This window comes from Ornithorhynchus anatinus, chromosome 1 (genome assembly GCF_004115215.2).
Source record: "Ornithorhynchus anatinus isolate Pmale09 chromosome 1, mOrnAna1.pri.v4, whole genome shotgun sequence".
Lineage (NCBI taxonomy): Eukaryota > Metazoa > Chordata > Mammalia > Monotremata > Ornithorhynchidae > Ornithorhynchus > Ornithorhynchus anatinus.
This window is the reverse complement of record NC_041728.1, coordinates 150,251,437-150,269,966: the sequence shown is the minus strand read 5'-3', so window position 1 is coordinate 150,269,966 and position 18,530 is coordinate 150,251,437. Positions and strand designations below refer to the sequence as shown.

At 40.7% G+C, this 18,530-nt stretch overlaps 1 protein-coding gene across 1 annotated transcript in view; it reads right to left on the bottom strand.

Annotated features, from left to right (window-relative positions):
* Positions 1-18,530, bottom strand: part of EPHA4 (EPH receptor A4) — a 146,923-nt gene that overhangs the window by 83,228 nt on the left and 45,165 nt on the right. The window contains 3 exon segments of the mRNA XM_001506000.4: positions 3,152-3,214; positions 3,217-3,283; positions 3,285-3,307. Of these exon segments, the coding sequence (XP_001506050.2) occupies positions 3,152-3,214; positions 3,217-3,283; positions 3,285-3,307 (153 nt within the window).

Here is an 18,530-nt window from a genome sequence, read left to right as displayed (position 1 = left end):
TATTAAGCAATTTATAAATTAATGATTATTCCCCAGTATTAAGTGGTACTCTACTTTCTATTTCCTGCAAAAATGATGGAAAAAAGACCTGCTATCCCATCTGACATTTCAACTTCAGTGATGAGACTCATAAACAATAGTTTTTGAACTGCTGGGGACTGTCTTCAGAGGTTCAGATAGTTGAGTTGCATGGGGACCCAGTAATTTATAAGGTTCACTATAGCTATACTGGGGTTCTGGCTTCATTTCCGTCTGCATAGACAGTTGTATATTTGGTATGCTGTCAGCTAGTTGGGTGGTTTGAAAGTCAAGAGCTGTAGAGGACAGGTACAGATGTAAGAATGCACATATCTATTCATACCTTCTCCCTGGCTTTTGGGCACAGGAGGAATGGAAGGAGGGCAAACACAGCTAGGAGACCAGCACAAGAATTCATCAGAAATCATTCTATTTTGGCCTGAAATCCACATTTTATGCTTTCATTCTCCCCCCCCCGCCACGCCCGCCAACCAGGGTTAACCTAAAATACTTTCTAAAATCAAATTCTAAACCACACTTTAAATCGTATTTCATTTACAGAAACATTTGCCCAAAAAGTTTTAGTAAAGAATTATGTCAAGCCCAATCAGTTTTAGTACAATATATAAAAAATACAAACTAAATCATTGAAAATTAATGTACTTATCTTACTAGTTGCATAGGGTTGAGGATTTAGAAATATCTTTAGCCAAACATGTACATTATTTCTTCCTCAACTGTGCTTCTTCCTCTTTTCTAATAAGGGTGGAAGGCAGACTCTGATTTAGAAATTTCAGTTTTTTTAAAAAAGAATTATGAAGCAACTCATAAACTCTGATCAGATACAACAACCTGTCAAAGTTTCCTTAGTTGATTTGGGAGATCTAACGCAGAATATTTGAGGGACATGATGGGAAGAAAAGTCTATGCACATTGTTAAACATATGAAAATAGGCCATTTTCAAACTACATTAACTGCCTGTGTTCATGCTAACAACATCCCAACCCTGCTATAACATCTCTCCAAAACTCAGGTGAATTTTGGCATCCTTTAGGAAATCACAGATCAAAAGCATCAAACTAGTAAGTATAAAGACCTTCGGTCCACAATCCCCACCGAACCTGTGATATGAGGATTTGGTTATTTACAATGCAATGGATTGAATTTGCTTCTATTAGCGAGGGAAATGAGAGGTGAATTTTCCATTATGAAAGTGTGGACAGGGCAACTTAAATGCTCTTCTAAAAGTTCCAATATGTCAATGAGGGGACCTGGAAAAGCAGAGTTAATCTCTTCTGGCTGGTAAAAGTGAGAAATGTTGAACTGGGGACTAGAGAGATCTTGACTCTTATGTTGGGCCAGGACTGCACCCAAGACAGCTTCCTATTGTCCTACTAAGGCATCAAAAAAAGGCATCTAATTTAATCCGACGCATAGCCCATTAGAGTGTCACCAAATAACTATGGATCACTTTCATGAGCTATTATGGTTACTGAAATCAGTTCTCAAGGAATAGATTTTACCAAAAGTCCAAAGGAGGCTGAAGTTCATCTCACCGTATCTGAAGCCAAAGGGTGGACGGGGGAAGATATTCCAGGTGTTTATCTCTAAATTGCCCAATGCTACTTTTATTCACCTGGTCTAATAGTTCTCCCAGTGAACAAAACCTGATTTTACAAAAGCCCAGTGGAGCAGAGTTCTATCTGTTGCTAGAAGAATGGGGTTCTCAGATAGTGTGTTTATTTCTTCATTAGTGTGCGTCACACTGAGTCGATCACTAAATGCAGGGCTGAATAAGAATGCCAGGGTTAAAGACAGCATAATGAACAAAGAAGGTGCCTGATTATATGGCTGTCAGCACAAGGGAATTGGGTTTTGTCACCTGGTTTAACCAACTGGTAGAACTGATTAGAGCCTGAAATCAGTTTGAAAGAATCTCTGATGTTTATGTTCCTTTCCATCCTCACAACTTTGTCAAGGGAAGAGGACAAAGCTGAGGGACTTCAGCCAGAAGGGTTATTTGAACCACAGGCCCTTGAGAAGCTCAGATCCTCCATCCCTTGAAATGTCTACAATGCTCAAATGTGCATTTTAATCGGAGGGTGAGAGTATAAGGTTAGGAGAGAAGACAAAAGGGTTGGGTTCCTAATGCTGTCACTGACTCACTACTGAGTGACCTTGAATGACTTAAGTCATCTCTCTGATCCCCAATCATTTGAAAATGAGCATAATCATCCTTGCTGAACAGGAGACCTTAAAGACAATAATTGATTCATTAATTAATCTTTGAAAATCCTCAGAGGACCTTAAAAGAAAGACAAGAAAACTGCAAAGCAGAGCTAGACCTAAACCACTGTTTGGATGCATTTGGTACACCATCTTCCTTGAACAACGATAGCTTGACCAGCTGAAGGTTTTCTTTGTTTGTTTCCTTCACGGCAATTTGTTAAGCGCTAATGCTCTAAATCCTGGGGTAGATGCAAATTAATTAGGTTGGACATGTCCCTGTCCCACATAGAACTCACAGGCTAAGTAGGAGGAAGAGTAGGAGGAGAACTGAGGCAAAAGAAGTTAAGTGACTGTCTAGTCACACAGTAACACTTGGCAGAGCCAAGATTAGAACCCAGATCCTCTGACTCCAGGCCATGCTCTTTCCACTAGGCCTCGCTGCTTTCTCATTGTTGAGAATCAGCTTGATGACTAAAGAAATCTGAGTTAGAGATCAAGTATATGAATGTGGGTTTCCAATGTCCTTAAATGTACATAGGTATGAATCCACATTTACATTTGTGTAGTAATACATACATAACCATCAAAATACTGCAAGTATGTACAAGGTCACTGCAAGTAATGAACAAGGTCATTGTTCAGCAAAGCTAAGCAGCAAGAACTTTTCTGTAGAGAGCAGGCTACCCAGAGAGAAAAAAAGAAAAGTTTAATAAGCATTATTACTTCTTCTTCCTTCTCACTTCCCCCACTTTTTCCTTTTCTCTCTGCATGAAGGGAATGAATGATATACCACTGGGCATGCTTCCAGAGTGGCTGTCTGTTTATAATTTCTAGCAGGAAAGGTCTTCTTAAAGACAGAAGAAGTGAAAAATGAAAATGAAAAAAAAAATGTGTCTAACTTACGAGTGCAGGGCATAGAGGCGGCATCGTTGTCTGCTCGGAAAAATCCTCTGTCACAGGTCAAGAGGTGGCTCCTTCCCAGACGGAATAGCTATGAGGAGGACATTTGGCACAGGAAGCGTCGGTGGACAGGGCCCTTGTAGTATCCAATTTTACAGGCTAAAAACAAAACAAAGAAAAGTTGGGGAGGAGATGAAAAGTGTCTGTGTGTCATTTATCCGGGCTGGCAATTCATGGCCATCTCGTTGACTTGGAACAGTGATGGGTACAAAGATTGCCATAACCAATGAGACCCAAGTTAGACCCAGGTGTGAAAATAACAAAACCAGTGAATTTCTGATTGCGACTCTTACTGTAGGCTCTCCAGAGGTTATTTAAACAAATACCATTAGAAAAGACTGATCAGAAATTTGGACCTGGCATTGGAAAACCAGATATTTGTCTCAACTGCCTTGAAATTTTTTGTCCTCTTTGCCTAATGTACATATGCTTAAAAGATTGCTCCCTCCCACCCCTCCTGCTCACCAAATGAGTAAAGGTCTGTGATCTGTGTGAAATGAGAGTTGTTTTACTCAGACAGAAGACACCATTTTGGAAGTGAGAAATCTAAACACCCACAGTTATCGACAGTGAGTTTTGTAGGTTCACTTCGGTCATGATATGTCTTCTCTATGGTTTGACAAAAACTATATTTATACTCTCCTAAGAACTAGTACAGTGCTTGCACACAGTAAGCACTCAATAAATACCATCGATCGATTGTTTGATTGCCAGCCAAAGGAGGAAAATCAGCATGTTCTTTTTCTCCTTGAAGATAGGACAGAGGATATAGAGTAGATGCCTGGAATCTCAGCTCTTTTTATTACTTAAGGTTTCCATAACATCTTTTTCATAAATGGTTTGCAAACTGTTCAAAATCACATCAAAAAACACTCAGCAATGTTTTCTGAAAAATAATAATAAAAATAAGAGAATCCTACCATCACAATTCTATGCTACTCAGAATCTTTCCCCTGGCCAGAGACAAAAGTGACTTAAAACCAATGGAGAATAAGAAGTTGGAAAGAATTCAGTCATTCTAGATCAAGAGAGTGAAAGGGGGAGTTAGCCCTGATATTTCAAGTGTGACATTTTAATTTCTCTCCATTTACCACACCCGTCCTTTGAGTTCCCTTGCCGTTACTCATACACCAGAATCAGTATGTCTTTCAGGGCTAAAGTCTGTTGCTCTCCTTTTGTAATCCTGTTAGTATTTGTTAATCATGCCAAGTCGTAACGGTAAGCGGAAAGGGATTTCAGGAACGAGCTTAAGAAAGGAGCAAGTTACTTCACTCATTAACCAAGGCTGTTTATGGAATTTACTTTAACGAGCCAAAATTTTATGATGTGTGGCACCCGGACAATAAAAGTGGTAGGGGATAATCTCTCACTCATTTGCTTGTCCTTCACTGGACCGAAGAATCTTAGAAAAACAAGTTGCTCTACTGACTAAGATTTATGCTTCCACAGTTTATACACATCATATATTAGATAAGGTTCAACTTGCAAGGTGCTTTTTGGCTACGCTTCAGATGGCCCTAGGGTTTCGATTAAAATCAGAAACCACGGCTTTGGCAGGCAGAATCACTGGGGTCAAGCCTAGCCTCCCCACATCAAACACAATTAGTCCCTGAACACAATACAAACCCACTGGATACACAGCCTGTCACTCAGTCAGTCACAGTAAACAATGGCAACTTGTGTAGAACAGGTTATTCTGCAGATGGAAGACGCAAATTACTCTTTATCATTATTATTATTCACCTTTGAGTTGAAATGTTTGAGGAATGAGCTGAAGGTTAGCTACTAGCTCTACTTCTCAAATGCCATTTTTTAAACTTTTGAAAATCAAATAAAAGAGACAGATGCATAGGGAATGCTGTATTCTTATGGTAATAGACTCAGAGTTGAAAGAATAAAGTCAGACATGGTATTTCCATCTGTTCATGCCCACATGGTATTTTCCTGGTTCTTGGTCTGATCCACTTGAAGATGCACTTTACTATCCTTCAGATAAATAATTTCTAGTTCTGATAAATTGCATCACTGAGGGACACTTGTATGCCCCTAATATCAGAAAACAGACCACACCACAAAAAAGGTCACATCTACCTCAAACAAGTGTTTTAAAACGCATAATAGTTTTTTAACCGACTTCGCGGGCTCCGAGGCCCAAGTCGATCCAAGCAAACAGCTAGTAAAACATCTCAGGAAAACGTGGCCTATCGCCACATCCCCAACAGGAGGATGTTCTTCTTTTCTCACCCAGAAGATGAAATTCCCGTTCCCTACTCAGCTGCTCAAGGCACGGAACTGCTCAGCTCGGCGGACAGGTGTTAAAAGGTCACAAAACTCTCAGAGAAGCCAATGGTCATGTGTTCAGACAACAGCTCTTCTGGGTATTTATAAGAGTTCCCAAGCCAGAGATCTATTAGTAAGGGTGACTGTCTTTCACAGATGGACCAGAAGGATCAGGTAGGAAATGTTAACAATTCGCCAGGTGAATGCCAACTAATCATGAGACGGACACAGGAGCCCCAGTTGCCAAAACCAATCATCAAACTGTCACAAGAGCCCCAGCGCCAATCAAACATGAGACACACAAGAGGCCCAGCTGCTAACCAATCATGAGAACATACAAGAGGCCCAGCTGCCAACCAATCATGTGACATACACAAGAGCCCCAGCTGCCTGATCCAGCTATACTTGTTGTATTTCCATGGGAGAAATTTACTATGGTGCATAAAAAATTTGCAAGCAGTGTGATGGAATAGCAGGTGCCCCTATGCATCCCTAAGAACTGGCATGAAAACTGACACAGGAATATTTGAATTAAGATGTGGATACATATCTGGCCCTCTTGTTGTTTATGTGCTTTTATGATTCAATATTTGATCTTCCTCTTGGTTATATGGGAACATAAAAAAGACTGCTGCTGTGGATTTAACATTTTAATTGCAATATTAGAAGGCTGGTGTCATTTATATGTCTGACTAACCTTTATCCTTTTTTATATTCTAGGCTTTAATAAAGAGAAGCAAGGGAAGATGCTAAATTGCAATTTTGTTATTCTTGGTGATTTCTCTTGCCCCACCCTAGTAACTCAGGACATCCCTTTCTTTTCTCTGACATTAAATGTCATCATTATATTTAAGAATTTTAGAAAAGCCCTTTTGATAGGCACTGATGGTTTTTTTGCAGCTCATAGACATTTTGCTGCATATATTCTGCATGACCTGATTTAAATAGATGGCTTTGGGCATTTCAGTGTATTCCACTAGTCCACTTTTCAGGGCTGCTTAAATGAAATACTGCATTTATTTAATTATTCATTACATTTTAGCACTTTGAATTTCCTAGTTTACGGAACAACTAATACACTTGCCGTAATCGGTAATCAACGTTTTTGATGAGATACTACACTGTACTCTTGGATTTGCATGGTTAAACAGTCAGTATAGGGCCTCAAAGACTTAATAACTGCTCAAGAGTTTCCTTCATTCTACTCTTTTTCTGATGAGGATTTGTTGGATAGAACAGAGCCTGAATGGTCTTCTTACACAGCTTTCGAAGGGTGCTATTGTAGAAAGATTAGTTCACATGTGCAATGCAAACTTTGAATTTAATTCTTTTAGCTTTGCCTTAATTACTTCTTTCTGTTAGTTAAAAAATTGAAAAATAAAGCCCTTTTCTTCCCACAGGATCAATCATCTTCCCTTGAGGATACATTTTAAGATATAATCTTCTTGGTGGTTTCCACGGTGAATTCTTAAACAAAAGTACTCAATAAAGAATAATGAATAAATGCAGGGCATCTGTTTTTTGGGGGGAACTATCATCCATTTCAAGACATTGGCTTAATTTTCCCTTACATTTAACATTTATAGTTAGTAGACCTGTCTTCCCTCTACTTGATTTTTGAAGAGCTGAGTACAGTTCTCTGCACACAGTAAGCACTCAATAAATACGAATGAATGAATGAATGAATGAATGAATGAATGAATCTCTTCTTCGGTATGCACCCTGGAAGAATACCAAGATTATCTGAACTCAAACCCTGTCACTTGTTCCAATTTCTTTTCATTAGTAAACAGTCACTATTCTTCTGGAAGTATGAATAAGGAACTTTCCTTTTTATATATCCTCTGGCATTCCAAACATACCAAATTTTAAACGGTTTATTTTAAATGGTTAATAAAGATGCTCCTTGGTTATCTCTTCTGAATCACAACTATTTTACAACCTGCATAACTCAGAAATAATGATGGATGGGGGAAAACCATTTTTTCAAGTCTTTAGCATTTTCCAGGATAACACATAAGCCACTACAATAAAACATTTTTTAAAAAAAATGGTGAAAAAGACATTAATGAAAAATCTAAATAAAGTTAGACCCACCAATATCTAATTAAATTTTCAACAACTCTGACAGCTTTGAAAATCTTCAAAAGTGGTATGCATTGATAAACATAGAGCTAATTATTGGACCGCAAACTTCATTAAATAGTGTTTCTCTCAACTGCCATTATAAATAGATCTCATAGTTACTATAAAACAAGCTAGTTCTTTAAACCCTCTACTTGTCGGGATCGATTCGGAGTGCAATTACAGGAAACAATTGTTTAGAAAGTTAGTCCTTTTGGATAATGACTACCTCCTCTTCCTTGATTGTACAAATGCTTTAATTCCAGATGTTCTTATAGGATTTCCCATTACAAAGATCTTCGAGTCTTGAATTCTTTTGACCCAGGATTAAAAGAGAGGGAGTCACTTTTGTCTCTTTGTCATGAATACCCTGAACCTCTCAGTCTGGAAGACTTAGTGAGAGCCAAGAGCTTTTGAGAAAGTCAATCAGTGGTATGCTTGCTGTCTGTCAGAGCACTGTGCTAAGCACTTGGGAGAGTACAATACAATAGAGATGGTAGACATGCTCCTTGTTCACAGGAGTTTACAGTCTAGAGAGGAGCTTACATCTGGAGGATTCTTAAAGTCCTAGAGAAATGTCACCCCACTTCACCTATCCCTAACATCTGGTCTGGAGAGCAGCAAGACCTAGTGGATAGAATACAGGCCTGGGAATCAGAAGGAGCTGGGGTTCGTAACCCCGGCTCCACCCACCTTTCTGCGGCATTACCCTGGGCAAAGTCACTTCACTTCTCTGTGCCTCAATTACCTCATCCATAAAATGAGGACATTATACTGTGAGCCCCCTATGGGACAGAGACTGTGTCCACCTGATTAGCTTGCATCAGCCACAGCACTTATAGCAGTGTCAGGCACGTAGTAAGTGCTTAACAAATACGCATTAAAAAAAACAAACTCTGGTTCCAGTTCTAGGTCGACTGCAGTGTGGCAGCTCCACAGCCCCTAGGAGGTCTGGGTCAGGGAAAATCAGGTTGGGTCCAACTAATCCAAGGATTCCCATCTACTGAGGGACATGGACTGTGACTGACCGATTATCCTGATCTACCCCAGGGCTTGGCAATCAATCCAGCTGGTATTTACTCAGCACTTTCTATGTGCCAAGCTCCTGTACTAAACTCTTGGGAGAGTACAATACAGCAGAGTTGATAGAAATGACCCCTTTCTCAAGGGGCCTTAGAGTCTAGAGAAGGAAACACATTAAAGAAGGTTACCAATAGGGGAACCGGGCAGAAGATAAGGATACATATATAAGTGCTTGGGGGGCTGGAGATACAGTGAATATCAAAATTCACAGACCCAAGTGCACAGGTGATACAAAAAAGGGGGTGAATAGGATGGGTAAATTAGGAGAAAGTTTCTTGGAGAAGATGTAATTTTAGTATGGCTTTGAAGGTTGGGAGAGTGACAGACAGTGGTCTGTCAGATATGAAGGAGAGGGTGTTGCAGGCCAGAGGGTGGATGATAATCAATAATAATTATTATCATATTGTTATTATGGTATTTATTAATACTTGTCTCAAGCACTGCTCTAAGTGCTGGGTTAGATACATCATAATTAAGTTGGGTAAGGGGGTCAGTGATGGGACAGATGAGGCTGAGGTACAATGAGCAAATTGACTTTAGAAGAGTGAAGTATGCTGGCTGGATCAAAGGAGAATAGTAGCAAGATATGGTAGGAAGGGGAGAACTGACTGAGAAAATGGTTTATAAATACCCCATCCTAATTGACTCTTTGGCAGGCCTATGTGACCAATGTAAAATCAGTAATTAAACTCAGTCATCCAAATGTCCCTGAACATCTTTCCTGTCTGGAAGAGCAGACCATGCTAGAGCAAGCCTATAGGAGAAGGAAAGTGAAAGGTCAGTCACCTAAATGGATGGCAAATCGCCACCCCTCCCACCAATTCTCAAATATCCTAGGGGAGGAGGCTATTCCAGATCATTAGATAATTGGTTTTGGGGTGGAAAAAAGGAGTTTAAATAGAATGAATTAATGAGCTCTTTGTAAAGTTAAGTCGTTCTTCTGGTCCAGTTTAATTACTCCTTGTAATTCCCTTAAGGATGATGATAAAACAGATCTCTGAGAGCCAATAGAAAAGGAAAAGGGAGGTGGAATGAGCACTCATGCAGAGAGACAAGTTTCCAGCTCTTTCTGAAAGTCAAATTGGGGGATTTTGTGGACCCAATATTTGTCACAGACATAGTGCATTCCTCCCCTTTGGGGTACACTTTTATGGTGCCTATTCCACCATGCTTTTGAATGAGAAGTGATTATTCCCCTAAAGGACAGTTCAGAGGCTGCTATGGGAATTCCAAAAAACTGCTGACTTCACATGGAAAAATGCCCTGGACAAAGGGTTTTTTTGTTGTTGTTATTGCTGTTGCTGTTTCAACAAGGAACTGTTCTTGAAATTCATTTGAACTGTTGAAGGATTAATAAGAACAATTTTCTGCAACATACCTTGATGGAAGGAGATTCATTAGCAAAGTCTACACATTAATTAGCTCTAATCCCATTGTCAGTAAATCCTTAATGCAGTCCACCTAAAAGTATTTAATGACATATAAGATCTATATCATTGGCCTAGGCTTTAGCTCTCATCACCAAAATCTTCAGAGATCTGTAAAAGGCAGTCAGATTTCCTAAGTGGGATGAAAGCTGAGTAAGGACACACTGGCAACTAAAAACGTTTGTCAAAAGACCTAGCATGTTCTGTTCTCAGTTGCAAGCTTGAAATGCCACATAATGCCATATCCCAACAATGGCATCCTGCACTACCTCCCACCTACATGTCTGTTCTAGTGTTGTTCGTGCCCAGCTGGAAGGTGGGTAGCTCAGCGTGGGTTCCAGGCAGGCATTCTCAGGCTTACCGAGGAGAGGGGAGAGCCTATGCAAAACCAGACACATACACACGCAGAAAGGGGATCTAAAATTCTGCCTCAAGGACAAAAGATATATTTTAACTTGCCCAGTCCGCACACAGGGGACAGAAGAGATGTTGACTGTTGCCTCTTTGACTCAAGAAAAGCTAAAATTCAGAAGGTTCAGAGTGACAATCTTTTGAAGGAAATCCCAATGCTTTAAAGAGTTAAAAAAAACTCCCATGACCCTGACTCGGAGCCCTTGTGCAGAGAGTTTAATCCCGGGTACACAATGTGAAGGAGATTTATCATCAGTATGAAAAATGACAATTATAAAACAGACCAAATCATAGCTTTGTAGTTGAGCATTCATTATGAAAACACCCAAAAAAACTTCAGAAGTACTCAAAGAAGCATCGTGGTATCCACTATCAATCCTCATCTAAGTAGTACATCAATCAAAGTAAGTGGCATGCAAATCACGATCCATTAGCAGCATCACACTTGATTACCCATGACATTTCAGAGAGGGTCATACAGTTGATGAGTTGCTTTGTCTTCTTTACCCTTTGATATTTGGGGTACATAAAGAATAGTATCTCATTATAGATTCACTGATTAAAAATAAAACATGTCACACTAATGAATAAAGAAGCAGTTGCCTTTCTTTGATTCCCCTTTTCATTACTTGATCTTTACCAAATTTTCTTCCCATTTCTATGTATTTCTCATCAGTAAAAAAGCCAAAAGCCCTCATCCTGTATTGTCTGTGATCAGTATCAGAAAATTATATGTAAAACAATCCTAAAATGTTCTGCCTTGCCAAATTAAAGAGAGCAGTTATTTCTAAGAAGAGGTCAAGAGTACTGGGTATCAAGTATCCTGGACCCCCATTTCTAACTAATAATAATAATTATTACGATGGAATTTGTTAAGCGCTTATTATGTGTCAGGCACTGTTCTAAGAGCTGGGGGAGGTACGAGATAGTTGGGTTCGACACAGTGTCTGTCCCACAGGGGGCTCACTGTTTTAATTCCCATTTTGCAGAGGAGGTAACTGAGGCCCAGAGAAGTGAAGTGACTTGGCACAGGTCACGCAGCAGACAAGTGGAGGATCCAGAAACAGAACCCAGGTCTTTCTGACTCCAAGACCCATGCTGCAACCACCAGGCCACGCCGCTAGCTCTTTGTGGAGTGTAATTGCTTTTTGCTGCAGTTTTTCTCTTTGAAGTTGAGGAAGCCTGAATTCAATCCTCCCCACTGCAGAGGTAGAAATCATGTTCACTTAAGCCCATGAGGAGATGTATTTTTGCCATTCCGGGCATTTCAGCAAGGATGGGGAGCATGTAATATCTTGCTACGCTGAAGTTGTTGGGTCGTATGACAGACAGGACCTTTCACTCCATTTGATAAATGACCGTGCCTAGTCTGAGATAGTGCTGAGAGAGAAGTAGTACCAAGTATCTTTCGGTTCAAGGATGACACTCCTGACACTGCTCATCTGAACACTTTATCCTTCACACTATAGTAGTGTACCCCAAGAGAAGCAGCAGCTTCTACAACAGGACAGTGAAATGTGTGTGGGACTGGTTCAATGTTAATAATAATAATTGTGGTGTTTGTTGAGCACTTACAATGTGCCAGGCCTCACAAGGCACTGGGGTAGATATAAAGTAAACAGGTTGCACACAGTCCCTGTCCCTCATAGGGCCCACAGTCTCAATCCCCATTTTACAGATGAGACAACTGAGGCAAAGAGAAGTGGTGACTTGCCACAGCAGACAAGTGGCAGAGCCGGGATTAGAACCCAGGTCCTTCTGAATTTCAAGCCCGTGCTCTATCCATCCACTAGGCCATGCTGCTTCCCAGTTGTTGTTAGTGGTAACAGAGACTACCAACTTTCTTGCAGCAATTTTCTGTCTTTATCCTTGATAAACCTGGTTCTGAGGGAGAATTTAAGATGGGAGGGGGGAGAAAAAGAAGGGAAATAAAAAAAGGTTCTCCTCCAAACCACTGGTTCCAGTGGGCACAGTGTTGTGTTCTCTGGGGCCAAAAAGGAGTGAATTCAATTCAGTGACAGTGCCTGTGAAATATTTAATTAATCAGTCAAGACATTCACTTAGTCCTTTCTCTGCACAGAGGGTAATATGAAGCACTTGGAAGAGTACAATAGTCTAAGTAGACATGATCCCTGCCCTCAAGGAGTTTACAGTGTAGTGATGGTAAGCAATTTTAAGCAACTGTCTGGTCACTTCAAATTGGCCCTGAAAATATATTTTCAGACCTGAATTTTTCAAATCGACTGCCCAAATTATCCAACTCCTTAGATGCATGCACTCAATCTTCTTCATTGGAAATCACATCAATTAATCAATGGTAGCTATTGAATGTTTACTATGTATAGAGCAGTCTACTAAGCACTCGGAAGAATACAACATTATTAGCAGATATGTTCCCTACCCATTATGAGTTTAGGCCAGGAGGAAAAATAAGTGTGCTGTTATAAATTACCAAAAAAAAAGGGGGGGGAGAGAGAGAGAGAGAAATTGAACATCTGATTTTGGCACTGGGAGATATGGAATAAGAACTACAGGCAAGTAGCTGCCAGAATGACCAGATTGAATGTGTCAATATGGGCTGGATCTGGATAACATAGAAGATGACAAGGGGAAGGTATAGGATGTAAAAACATAACAAAATGACCTACTTCAGCATATTTAGCAAACTGATGGGAGTTTATGGGGAAGCAGAGTTAAAATATCTAGACTGTGTTATTTTTAAGCTCTACTGGAAATATGACTGGGAGACAGTGCTTCTAAAGTAAGTATACATTGCTTTTTCCAATCCGTTCCATTCAGTTTTCCTTGGGAAGAATGGATACAATGATACCCTGCATAGAAGTTTTTAATAATATTCAGAAAATATGTTTTGAAAGCATCCAAAGAAAGGAGATGGGCCTCTAGTAGTCAGTGTAAACAACTAACAAAAATGTGCAGTGAAGCCAGTCAGCACACAGATTTAACAAAGATGACAGAGAAACTTGTCAAGACTTGGCCATGAGCTATCTGCATTACAGAATACCAAAAGAATGCTCTCTAGAGCAGGTGGAGGAGGAGAATGAAGCCATGGTCTGTGAAATTTACTCCGACAAGTCATAGTTCCCTGTTTCCATTTGGTATTGGGACATAGCTAAACTGAGTAAAAGAGCAATTGGTGAGGTATTTGTTATATCTCCCACTCTTGGGTGCTCTGATTGTTAAACCTGGAATTTGCAAGGCAGCTGGTGCATTCTTCAGTCAGATCTCTATTCCATGGGAAAAGGCAAGATGCCAGAAGTGCTCACAGGTAAATTCTTTATCCCTTTCAAGTTCATCTGATTTACACCAATGCCTTGTGAGAATGTTTATCTTTGTGTTTTCTGCATTATCAAAAGGGTCAGTGAATCCCTTCTGTATATAAATTCTACATCAGAAGTAGGAATGTCAGACAGTCAGTCAGTCAATCTTATTTACTGAGTGCTTACTGTGTGCAGAACACTGTACTAAGCTCTTAGGTGAGTACAAGATAGACACAGACCAGACACTTCCCCTGTCCAGAATGGGTTTACGGTCTAGAGGTGGAGACAGACAATAACATAAATATATAAATTACAGATATGTACATACAGGTTGTGGGGAATAAAGGGAGCAAGTCAGGGTGGAACAGAAGGGAGCTGAAGAAAAGAAAGCAGGCTCAGTCAGGGAAGCCCTCTTGGAGGAGATATGCTTCTAATAGGCTTTGAAGTGGGGAGAGTAATTGTGTGTTGGATATGAGGAGGGAGAGCATTCCAGGTCAGAGGCAGAATGTGGGTGAGAGGTTGGCGGCGAGATAGACGAGATCGAGGTACAGTGAGAAGGTTAGCAGTAGGGGAGCGAAGTGTACAAGTTGGGTTGTGGTAGGAGAGTAGCGAGGTGACGTAGGAGGGGGCAAGGCATTTGAGTGTTTTAAAAGGAATGGTGAGGAGTTTCTATTTGATGTGGAGATGGATGGGCAACCACTGGAGGTTCTTGAGAAGCTGGGAAACATAGTCTGAATGTTTGTGAAGAAAAATGATCTGGGCAGCAGATTGGAGTATGGACTGGGGTAGGGAGAGACTGGAGGCTGGGAGGTCAGCAAGGAGGCTGGTACAGTAATGAAGATGGGAAAGGATGAGTATTTGGAATGCCAACCAAATGATCAGACTGAAAATCTGTTCATTTTTCCAGTAATTTCAAGTATGCTGAATTTTCTGGACAAAGACTTTTGCCCTGTCTCTTTATTTGCTTACCTAGGAAATGGGGAGTAAAATCATTTGAGCAAATAATACAAAATGTTTATGAAGTACTCGTAAAAATCCGAAATGACATTCTTGATGACTTAAACGAAAGGTGTCCAAGAAAAACCTTAGCAGGATATTCCAGAACCTTACTAGCAATCGTTCTGACCCTGTGCCCTGAATTAACTCTGGGAATTCCTACAGCCTTCACTCCCAACCCTGAGGCTGAGTTGAAAGATGGTGTCAACAGGAAACCTTCCAAGAGACCATTATGCTAAGATAACTTGCCTTCTCTACTTATCACTCGTAATTTCTTCAATGTCTCCATTGTTCATACCACCTCCTCCACACATTCACTCAGCTGTAGGTGTTCGTCAAGACTCAGTCCTGAATCCATTACTAGTTTCCTTCTCTACCACCAATCATGAGAAGCTCATCCACTTTCATGGTTTCTTCTATCATTAATGACCAGATGAACCCAAAATCTATCTTCTGCCTCATGATCTCTTGCTTTACAATAAATCCCAGATTATCTAGCCCTTTTTTGATGCCTCATCGCCATCTCAAACTCACTCCAAAGGCTCAGTAACCCTGTCTTCTCTGTTGTCCAACTTCCCCACGACAATTATGTCTCTGATCTAACAAAATGTGCTTCCTAAGAGCTTTCTGTAATCAGTTTACCCTCTCCCATCTCCACAACTTTGCCTAAACTCTCTTTCATACCACATGCCCCATACCACTCCCTGCCACCACCCTCCAACTTCTGAAGCTTTCACTAATTAACCCCATTCATTTTTTAACTTGTCAGCACAATCACTTGCCCACTCCTCCTCCCCTTTCTTATCACTCTTGAAATTATTGTACCTATGTTAAACAGTCTCAAATGTTGCATGTAGCATAGCAGTTGATTCCTTGAAAGACAGCACTGTCTTTGCCTCGTAAACAGCAACCAGGAATCAGAGAGTGCCTTGACAGTCAGTACTACAGAGCAACTTTTCCTCAATGTGAGGTTTTTTATTCATTCAATCATATTTATTGAACGTTTACCGTGTGCAGAGCACTGTGATAAGCGCTTGGGAGAGGACACTGTAACAATTAGTGGACACATTCCCTGTTCACTATGAGCTTCGAGTTTCTACAAGAATGCAACTCCTGTGTCACAGAACTTGGGGCAGAAGTAGGGGGTAAGCTGGACTACCAGATGAGCAACTCCTCCTCAGAACCTTTCACCTAGAGAGCAAAGATCATCCCTGTTAAAAACTGCTATCTCTCCATATGCATGTACAAACATATGATCCATTTGTATATGTGGCTGTCCATTGATATCAAAGATGGTACTGGTGAAGGTAAGCATTTGATCTGATTTTACAGGAATGCCTCCCTGATTGGTCATGCTCAGGAAGTCAAAGCCAGGATTGATGGGGAAAGGCCTAAGAAAATTTCTGCTGTCATTGCTGTTTCCTTTCCTTTGCAGAACTGTCAGAATCTGGGCCAAGACCTAGAATATAACACCTGGCCTTGCTGTTGTTTCAATCAGCCACTCAATGGCTTATCAAATGCTTAATGTATACTGTATTAAGCATATGGAAGAGAAGGTACAATAACAACGGGGTTGGTGGACATGTTTCTAGCACACAATGAATTTGTAGTCTTTCATGGTGGATAATCTTAAAGTAATAATTATATGAAAATTTCTAAAGGGACCTTTAATGTCCAAACCATAGTAGGTGGGTAGACCACTCTAGACAGGGCAAATGGTCCTAGGCCCTCCCACTTTCTTCAATCCCAAAGAGGTGGGATTTCAGGTATCTGCTGCCACATGGGGAGGAAAGAAAAGAGCAGGAAGAAAATTCCCACCAAGACCTGTGCCCTTTAATTTCCTCTTTATCTAACCCACGTGATGACAGTTGCCCAGAAACATGATGGGTAGAGCAGCTAGTTTTCGGGTAGTGCTCTGGACACCCCAGGAATTCATGAGGTGGGAGACCCAGCCCTTTCACAGCTATTCTTTGGCTGCAAAGTGGAGAAAACAGAAAGTACAAAGAGGCTGCAGAGGAAGGGTGGGAACTGGTGGATGTTCTGCAAGGTCCACCGCTACACAGTGTTGATATTGGATGGGCGGGACAGTGAGACATTGAAAGGGATTTAAGGACAGGACTTCCGCTCTTTCAATATGCTCTCTGACTGACAGGATCCAGGTTGCTTAGTTGCCCCGGGCTACTCCTGTCACTACAGAAAGCCCTGGCTCAAGCTTACAACTGAGACATTGAGATGGAGTCCTGGCTTATACTGATTACAAAATAGGAAGCTGTTTCTGTTTGCTTTTCCTTCCTGACCTACAAGTAGTAGGTTTCCAAAATGCTCTTCAGACATGAAAAGAGTAGAGTTTTGAGAGCTTTAAGAACTTTTTCTAAGTACAGTGAAGTTCTGACAGGTGGCTGATCACCTCCAAGAACTAAACAAAGCTGTTAAACTCTGCTGGTACAGAGTAGTAGCGAAAGGGATTCCTTTCCATGTAAAGACATAACTGTAAACAGATACAGTTTCTACAACCTGATATTCTCAGTTTTTCTGCCATCTCACAGATCATCTAACAAAACTCAGTGTTATTGACCAGCCTAGTTCAATTTACAGGTCTTTCTCACCTAGGGCTCAAATATCTTTCCAAGGGTCAAAGAAAACTAGTATGTAGCTAAAGGTCTATCCAAGGGTGACTAGCTAACTCAAAATTCAGCTACATCATCATCTCTAGACTGTAAACTCGTTGTGGGCAGGGAATGTGTCTGTTTATTGCTGCATTGTACTCTCCCAAGTGCTTAGTACACTGCTCTGCACACAGTAAGCACTCAACAAATACGACTGAATGAACAAATTAATGAAAAATATCACTTTACAGAGAGAACAATGTTAGAAGTGGGGCAACTTTAAGTAATAATGAAATCATTTATTATGTGCTTACTATGTTCCCAAAACTATAAGTACCGGGGTAGATACAAAGTGATCACTTCAGACAGAGTTCCTGTCCTTAAAAAGCCTGCCAGAGTAAGAGGAAGAAGAAAGTGGCATCTCCATTTTATAGATGAAAACAGATCCAGAAGCAGGTTATGTGAGTTGCCCAAGGTCACATAGTAGGCAAGTGGCAGAATCACAATTAGAACTCAGGACTCATGATTCCCAGTCCTCTGTATTTGTTAAGCACTTACTATGTGCAAAGCACTGTTCTAAGTGCTGGGAGAATACAGGGTGATCAGATTGTCCCACGTGGGGCTCACAGTTTTAATCCCCATTTTACAGATGAGGTATCTGAGGCACAGAGAAGTTAAGTGACTTGCCCAAAGTCACACAGCTAGCAAGCGACAGATCCGTGATTCGAACCCATGACCTCTGATCCCAAGCCCAGGCTCTTTCCACTGAGCCACGCTGCTTCTCTCTTTCTACTGGACCATGCTATCTCTGTAGCAACACAATTAGTGATGTAATCCTGTGCTCTCATGAAGCTCACAGTCTTACTGTGAAATTAAAAAAAAAATGTAACAAGCCAACTGTTCAGATTTAAAGAAAAAATAGCTGTATAAAATAGCTATTAGCAGTGAAAGAACCGGCACAATATTCAGATCAATGGAAGGGTCATGGCTGTTAGAGTTGAGACTACCCAGGCCCCAAGGACTAGCCTCTCCCAGTAATAGTGCTCTGTGTTGTTGTTACTGAATTGTTGAAATTCTAATTGACTCTTCACCTTGGATCCATATTTTCCGTTATCTT